The sequence below is a fragment of the Triticum urartu genome, chromosome 2A (assembly GCF_056163025.1).
Source record: "Triticum urartu cultivar PI428250 chromosome 2A, HENAU_Tu73, whole genome shotgun sequence".
In the NCBI taxonomy this organism is placed as follows: domain Eukaryota; kingdom Viridiplantae; phylum Streptophyta; class Magnoliopsida; order Poales; family Poaceae; genus Triticum; species Triticum urartu.
Genome location: NC_141874.1, coordinates 189,247,698 through 189,255,391, shown reverse-complemented (window position 1 = coordinate 189,255,391; position 7,694 = coordinate 189,247,698). Strand labels below are relative to the sequence as shown.

Sequence of the window (7,694 nt, the reverse complement as noted above, 5' to 3'; positions counted from 1 at the left end):
AGGAGACGTCACGCTGACCGTACGTGTGTTGAACGCGGAGGTGCCGTCCGTTCGGCGCTAGGATCTCCGGTGATTTGGATCACGACGAATACGACTCCTTCATCCCCGTTCTTTGAACGCTTCCGCTCGCGATCTACAAAGGTATGTAGATGCATCCGATCACTTGTTGCTAGTTGACTCCATAGATTGATCTTGGTGAAACGTAGGAATTTTTTTTGTTTTCTGCAACGTTCCCCAACAGTATCAACCAAGGATCCCTGAACGCTCCTTTCTGAGGGTTGCATGAGAGCAGGATCAAGTTGCTTTCGGGCCGAAGTGCCATCCTTAGTTTTGTCTATTTCCTCGCCACCACCTTTATGTAATAATGCCATTTGTATCCCCTCGGACATTATTACTTGAAATAGAGTGCAATGGTTTCTCTAAAAAAAATAAGACCCTGATAAGTGTCACATGTGTGGCATGAACACATAGCAACTCTAAATGTTTGTGATGGCAAATTTAGTGATGTGAGGATGACAACTTAGTTGTCAAGCATGACAACTTTTTGTTTGTATGTCAAGTTCTAGTTTTGTTTTTTATTATTTTTCATTTTCGGACGACAACTTTGGTTATAAAAACGTCAGAGCCGGAGTGCTTCTTGTCACACATGTGACACTAATCATTTGGAGAAAAAATAACGATAAAAACATGTTCTGAAAAATAACAAAAAAGGAAAATCGTGAGCGTTGTGATTTTTTTTTTGAAGGAGGAGCCCTAGGTGTGTGAAGGCAACAGCGAGTCGTGCTGGGCCGCGACACCTACTTGTGCATACGCATAAATCCATCTATAGCCTCATCTTCTCAAAAAACAAATTTTCCGCCAGGGAGCATAACATTCCTATAATAACATAAAAAAACAATGGCACTCCAAAAAGTTGAAACAAATTACCATACCTACTGAAAATGCGTCTATAACGTTACTCCAAAAAGTTGAAACAAGTTACAACTTCAAAAAACAGATTTTCCGTCAGGGAGCATAACATTCCTATAATAACATAAAAAAACAGTGGCACTCCAAAAAGTTGAAACAAGTTACAACTGAAAATGCGTCTGCCCGGAGTCGAACCCGGGTCTATTGCTTGGAAGCCAATTATCCTAACCATTGGACTACAGACGCATTGATGTTTAAATTTCAGATGAAACACCTTAAAATCTCATTAATATTTTCTTTCTACCCCACCACCATAAATTAGCAAATCCACCCACGCTTACAGAATGCGCACCGGAAAAGTTAGCAGGAACAATTTGATGAGGGCATCAAATAGCTTATTTTCATTTTTGAATTTTCTCTTGTAACAATGGAAGTGTTCAATTTTCTCTGAGGCGGTCAACTAACTATATCAAGAAATAACAAAAGGAAGAATGAAAACACTCACCTAACTATATGTGGATGAACATTACAAGACAAACTAATATTTAAAACACCAACAATGCCCAAACGTCTTATATTCAGGAATGGAGGTAGTAAAATTTACACAAAAGAAGAAGAAGGAAAATAATACTCCCTCCGTTCCTTGATATAAGGTGTATAGATTTTTGAGAAAAAAATCCGAAATATAAGGTGTATTACGTTGCATCACTTGTTTGGATATTTTTTTTAGGGATTTGATTACATTTCCTTATATTAGGCAAGGTCCTCTATTTTCTCATGTCAATTAGTCAGGTGTAATCTTGCCCAAAACTTGTGAAATTTACCCTCCATGTGTGTTCTTTAATTTTCGTGCCAAAAACTATACACCCTATATTCAGGAACAGAGGGAGTACACTACTTGTTGACCCACACAAATGACTAATCCTTCATGTGCCGAATTGCTTAAGCGAGCGCTGGGAGATGCAAATCCTACGTATGGATCATTGCGAGCAATATGGTAGTGCTTGCTCACGTGCAGTGGCGGAGCTTGGGACACATCTTAGGAGGGGCAAATGGGCTGGGGGGGGGGGGAACCAACATCAGATTTAGGCCAGATTTCTATGAAGCAATTTATTCATGATAATATGAACAAATCTCCTGGGCAAGGGGGCGATGGCCCAGCTTGATCTCCACTAAGCTCCGCCACTGCTCATGTGTGTTCACTGAAGGACTAGTCCATCTTAGCTCTGGTATTGGGAACCCTCAACCCGGTTTTGGAAAAGTTCCGACGGTTTTTATTTGTTTCTCTGTCGTTCATATTATCATGAGCATGGCCCAGCTTGATCTCCACTAAGCTCCGCCACTGCTCATGTGTGTTCACTGAAGGACTAGTCCATCTTAGCTCTGGTATTGGGAACCCTCAACCCGGTTTTGGAAAAGTTCCGACGGTTTTTATTTGTTTCTCTGTCGTTTGTTTTGTTTATTGAATCAATTATTTTATTTCCTGTCTTATTATAATTACACCCTTTTCCTTTTTCCCTCTTATTTTTTTAATTTATAAACATTTTAGAATTTGTGATAATTTTAAAATTCATGCATGTTTATTAAATTTGTGAACATATTCCAATTTTGAAATATTTTCTAACTTCATGAATTTTTTAAAAGTTTGTAATTATTTTGGATCATGAATTGTCTTAAATTTTTGGATATTTTTAAATTCATGAACATATTTTAAAAAAAATGTTTTTCTATATTTTCCATATTGATGAGCAGTTTGTTGAAATTTACGAATATATCAAAATCCACGGATATTTTTTTAATTCATACATTTATTAAATCCATGAACATTTTTTAAATTAAGATAAAACCGCTGAAGTAAGAAAACCGGCCGAAACACATAAAAGTCAGAAAACAGGATGAAACAAAAACGTTTAGAAGTGTTGGCAAAGAGGATTTGCTCAGCCAGCCTGGTGTTAAGTCAATGGCCTGGTGTGATGCTGGGCCTGACATGTGGTCGTGCACGGCCTGGTGTGATTCAGAGCGGCCCTCATCGAAAATAAAAATAAAGAATTGCGTCTGCCGGGAGTCGAACCCGGGTCTATTGCTTGGAAGGCAATTATCCTAACCGTTGGACTACAGACGCAATGATGCTACAAAGTAAGATGCAATTCTCTTTATCAGAGTGATTCTTGTTTTTCACTAGCATGAATCAGCTAATCTTTTTTGCACTTACGGTGCACATACACAAACATAGCAAACACAGAAAACAACTGATGCCCTCATCAACTAAGATTTCGCCATTCTTGTCGTGAATTTGCTTTAGGAACTACTCCTTCTGTTTCAAAATAGATGACTCAACTTTGTACTAACTTCAGTATAAAGTTATTCAAAATTGAGTCATTTATTTTGAAACGGAGGGAGTACTACGATAATGCTCAGATTTTTCTAAGGTGGTCAACTACTCGTAAGAAAAAAATAGGGAAGAGAGCAAACAACATGCAGGCGAGGCAGACAGCCTAACTCAACAATCACCTCACAGTTTTTCCTAGTCGAGCATATTTTTAGGACTAGCTGCTGCGTTGACAGCCTAACCAAAAAGCGTTTTTGCTTGCTGCAGAAAGGCACTCAACTGCCTCGGAGACATGTTGCTTATCATCAGGACCGATGCCACGACGCAGCCCAAGCCTAGCAGCAGTAGCGGATCGATGAAACAGCGAGGACACACTGTCCCAGATTAATTAAATCCCCATGTATGTTTCTTGCTTGCTTACCGATGGTTCCATGGAAAGGCAGCTCGACTTCTCATGTCTGCATGAAAAGGTAGACCAGCTCAGCTCAGCTCAGCTGACTAACCAAGGTGAAGTAGTAGTAGTAAACTACTAGCTCAAGCCCAAAGGAGAAATGCTCAGTCTACATGGATGATTTCGTGCTTGAAGACGCACTGTCCGTTGCCCTGACACTCGTGCCAAAGACCCACCGGTCAGATGTCACCACTCACAACAACTCGGCCCGCCTTCTGTTCTCAGGTCACGCTGAACGAGCTTGTCCAAAACCTGAAGCAAGTGACCAGAATACGGATACAGGTAACAGCCGTGTGGTTGGCTTGTTTGGATTGTAGGGGGGCAGAGGCCAAGAAATGCAGCCATCATGCTAGCAAATAATAAGGTTAGTGTGCTTTCAGTCAGTCAGTTAGCCTCGAGAGCGAGGTATGAACAACACACAGCAAATAAAGGTACCAGCAGGATTCTGCGATGAAAAGGGAACACCTCGCTGGTTCCACCGCAGCGCTGCGTTTTTCTCGTTGTTTACCAACATATCGAAGCAGTACGGAGTACGAACCAGCCTACAGCGTAAAGGAGCACTAAACATCCATCGGCAATTCAGCATTACAGTATATTCAGGCACATAATCTGCTTCGTCCTCCTTTGACCAGAGTACATCTTGAGTACTGCACGGGTCCATGATCAGAGACACAGCTGCATGCTGCAGCCAGAGGGGCCAGCGCCCGAGCATGCAGTGCCCCGGAGGTGATCCAGAGCAGAGGACCAGATGCCGATCGATCCATCATCCACGGCTTCGGTTGCAATAAGTAGGGGAAAAAAGAGAGGAAAGCGGCCAACTTATTGCGATCACCGGAGCACATCGTCATAACTCATCGGCGTTGGTAGAGTACGCCGGCCAGGCAGGCAGGCTCCCGATCCCCACTGCGCCGGTGCTAGTGGTACTGAAAAAGGCGACATCATAACGCGCAGGCGGCCCTACCATGAGATGCCGACTCGGATCGACCGATTTGCCATTCTAGTGATACAGTGACCCGCTGAAATCATCTCATCGCTGAGTGGACACACTCCTGCATTGCGGAACGGCTTTGAATGATTATACTTTTATTTCACAGCGACGGGCAATGTACAGAGGAGAGTGCCAGCGCGTGTGGGCATCAGGGTGTGTGCTGCGTCAGGAGCAACACATCGCCGAGCACTCGAATTACACTGGAGAGATTCACTCGTTCATTCACTGTAACAAAATATGGAGTGAACATGTGTGCTAGCTACCCATGCAGACGGCACGATCAAGAACTGGTGCCGGACACAATCAAGGTCGCAGGCTCCAAATGCCATGGAACATGTTCCTCAGCTTGCTCCCGCCGAGCTTCTTCACGATCTTCTTGGCGTCCGTCACGTTGGTCTCTGCAAGCTTCTCGAGGTTCCTGACATTCGTAAAAGGTTCCAGCAAATGTTGTCAGCGTCAATGCATTCAGAAGTCGAGAATTTTAGGGAGAATTTTTTTCGTCTTGATGCTGTGATTACCTCACGTGCTCCGATGACATGATCTTCCTCCGGCCGGAGTTGCTGTCCGCCAGATGCACCAGTGTCGACAGCAAGAACCGCTTCGCCGGCGAGGGCTTCTCCTCGTCGGGGCCTAGCAGCTGCAGCACCTGCGCCACGTTGCGGTCATCCTGGACGAAGCGCTTCCGGTTGCGGTGCACGGACATCATGGCGCAGAGCGCCTCGGCCGCCATCTCCCTCGTCTCCAGGGATTTGGCCGCCTGGACGATGCCCACCAGCTCCGGCATGAACCCGGCGTCCCCCATCGCCTTCTTGGTCTCCTCCGACACGTGGCACAGCCGGTGTGCTGCTTTTAGGGCGCAGTGCTGCAGCGTGGTGTCGCCGTTGCGGAGGAAGAAGAGCACGCGGTTGAGGAAGACGGCGCCGATGAGCCGGTCGATCGAGTCCGGCGACGAGAAACAGAGAGCGTCGATGGCGCGGAGCGCCACCTCCCGTGCCTTTGAGGAGCGCGGGATGCCCGGGTCCAGCGCGCGGACGAGGGACTCGGCCGTGCCTTCTTGGAGCACCACCTCCCTGGATGAGTTGTCTCCGGAGGCGATCGCCGCGAGGAGCTCCATTGCCTGGATTTGCGCCCCCTCGTCCGCGGGGTCCTGCAAGAGCGACACGAGCACCGGTACCGCCCCGGCGTCGGCCACCATGTACTTCCTTATCTCCTCGACACCCACGATGCTCATCAGCACACGGCACGCCGCGCACACGAGCTCGCCGCCGCTGGCACGGTGGTCGGAGCAGATGTTGACCAATGCCGTGACGCCGCCGTGCGCGGCGACGGCCCACGCGTTGTCGGCGTTCTCCGTGAGCTTGCTGAGCACCCGCGCCACCCTCTCCTTGGCCGCCGTCCCGGCGCCCGTGTTAAGAACCCGGATCACCGGAGCGATGACGCCGCCGCCGACAAGGTCGCCCTTGCAAGAAGCGTCATACCCGGCGATCACCGAGATGGCGTCCAGGGCCTCTTCTTGGACGCAAGCGTCTGCGGACTCGAGCAGCCCAATGAGAAGGCCAATTCCGTCGGCGACGTCGGACACGACGACCCGCACGCACTTGTCGTCGTCGCGCAGCACCTCGTTGAGCGCGGCGGCGGCCTCCCTCCGCATCTCCGCCCCGCCGACCCGGAGCCTGGCGAAGATGTCGCGCACGTAGAACCGCAGGTCCTCGCGGCTGGCGCCGGCGCACGGCCGCGGCACCACGAGCGCCCGCGCGCGCGTCAGCGAGCCCGAGGCGCATATCTCGTCGAGCCGCGCCAGGTGCGTGTCGAGCGTGGACGCGACGACGTCGAGGTCGCTCCGCAGCCGCAGCTTGCCGCCTCCGTAGTGCCGCCCCTGGCTCCGCGGCACCAGCTCCCGCGCCTCCCTCACCGCGCCAACGACGTCCCGTAGGAGGCCATCGAACGCCTCGTGCCTCTCCTCGCCGTCGGAGGCCGCGATGACGGTGATGTCCGCGAGGCCGGCGTGGAGCCGGTTGAACCTGTCCCTGACGAGCTGCCACTTGAGCGGGAAGAGGGAGGCGGAGAAGGAGGCAGAGATGAGCGAGTTTATGGCGTCCAGCGCCGTCGCCAGCATCCCCTGCTCGTCCTGCTCCGCTTCTTGGCTCCCCGCCTCGCCCGCCGCCGCGAATTCTCCCATTCTTCCGACGAGCTCAGCTCAGCTCACGCGCAGACCCTTACCACGTCGTCGTCAATTCCGGCCGTTGCATCGAGCAAGCAAGAAAGGGACGAGGAGCAGAACAGGCGGTGGAGCTATTACTAGTTGTGGCATGCGGAGACGGCGGGGGAGTGTGACGACTGTAACTGCAAGGTGGTGAACTGGCGATGGCTCGACTCTTGAAGGCAAGCTCGACTTCAAGGTAGTTAATGGAGTTATGGAGGCGGAGGCGGGGCCGGTGGTGGGTCCCTCGGACGTGGGCGCAGCACGAGCGCGGACTGTGGATGCAGTCGGACTCCTCTGGGGAAATGCGTCTGTGGCCGCGTGAGGAGTGAGGACGAAGGCTTGGGGATTGGTGCGCTGTGGCGGAGAAGAAGCGAAGGACGATCCACGGAAGGAATGTAAGCAGGGCCCCGGGGGTCTACGAACTAGGATCGCGTGACATGCCCAGCAATGCTACACGTACGAAAAATGCTGGGAGATGCTACTTCAAAAAAAAAAAAATCACGGAGATGCTACTGTAACGTGGTGCAAAATGTTGGCCAAGTTTTTTGGAGTGTCTCCAATTTTTTTTAGGAACTTGAGAGAGCTTTATTCAACGAATGCATTCACCGAACAATCAACTAAGAGGCTAGAAGGCTACCGGTCAGGAAGTAAGGGGTATTGTCTAACCAGCTCTTGGTCACATTAACCGTACAACCGCGCTTAGCATAGAGATGTGCAGGACCCATTTGCTGATCTTATTACATGTTGAATATTAAAAGAAGTAAAACTAAGAGCAAGCTCTCCAATTTCAATGAGAATTGGTGCTATCACCGAT

At 49.3% G+C, this 7,694-nt stretch overlaps 1 protein-coding gene and 2 non-coding genes across 3 annotated transcripts; all 3 read right to left on the bottom strand.

The window, feature by feature from the left end:
* Window positions 1-1,083: 1,083 nt before the first annotated feature.
* TRNAG-UCC (transfer RNA glycine (anticodon UCC)) lies at window positions 1,084-1,155 on the bottom strand. Its single transcript has one exon. It is a non-coding gene; the product is annotated as a tRNA-Gly (tRNA).
* Window positions 1,156-2,959: 1,804 nt separating this feature from the next.
* On the bottom strand, window positions 2,960-3,031 carry TRNAG-UCC (transfer RNA glycine (anticodon UCC)). The gene has a single exon. It is a non-coding gene; the product is annotated as a tRNA-Gly (tRNA).
* Window positions 3,032-4,755: 1,724 nt separating this feature from the next.
* LOC125536688 (ARM repeat superfamily protein) lies at window positions 4,756-7,257 on the bottom strand. The gene is made up of 2 exons (XM_048699935.2): window positions 5,196-7,257; window positions 4,756-5,095 (listed from the first exon to the last, which is right to left on the bottom strand). The coding sequence occupies exons 1-2, from the start codon at window positions 6,854-6,856 to the stop codon at window positions 4,981-4,983; spliced, it is 1,776 nt and encodes a 591-aa protein (XP_048555892.1). The 5' UTR covers window positions 6,857-7,257; the 3' UTR covers window positions 4,756-4,980.
* Window positions 7,258-7,694: the final 437 nt, after the last annotated feature.

Excerpts from the sequence above, each read along its gene's own strand:
- LOC125536688 (XM_048699935.2), bottom strand. The coding sequence starts at position 6,856 with ATGGGAGAATTCGCGGCGGCGGGCGAGGCGGGGAGCCAAGAAGCGGAG. Across the intron at positions 5,096-5,195 it reads ATGTCATCGGAGCACGTGAG|GAACCTCGAGAAGCTTGCAG; the intron begins GTAATCACAGCA and ends TACGAATGTCAG.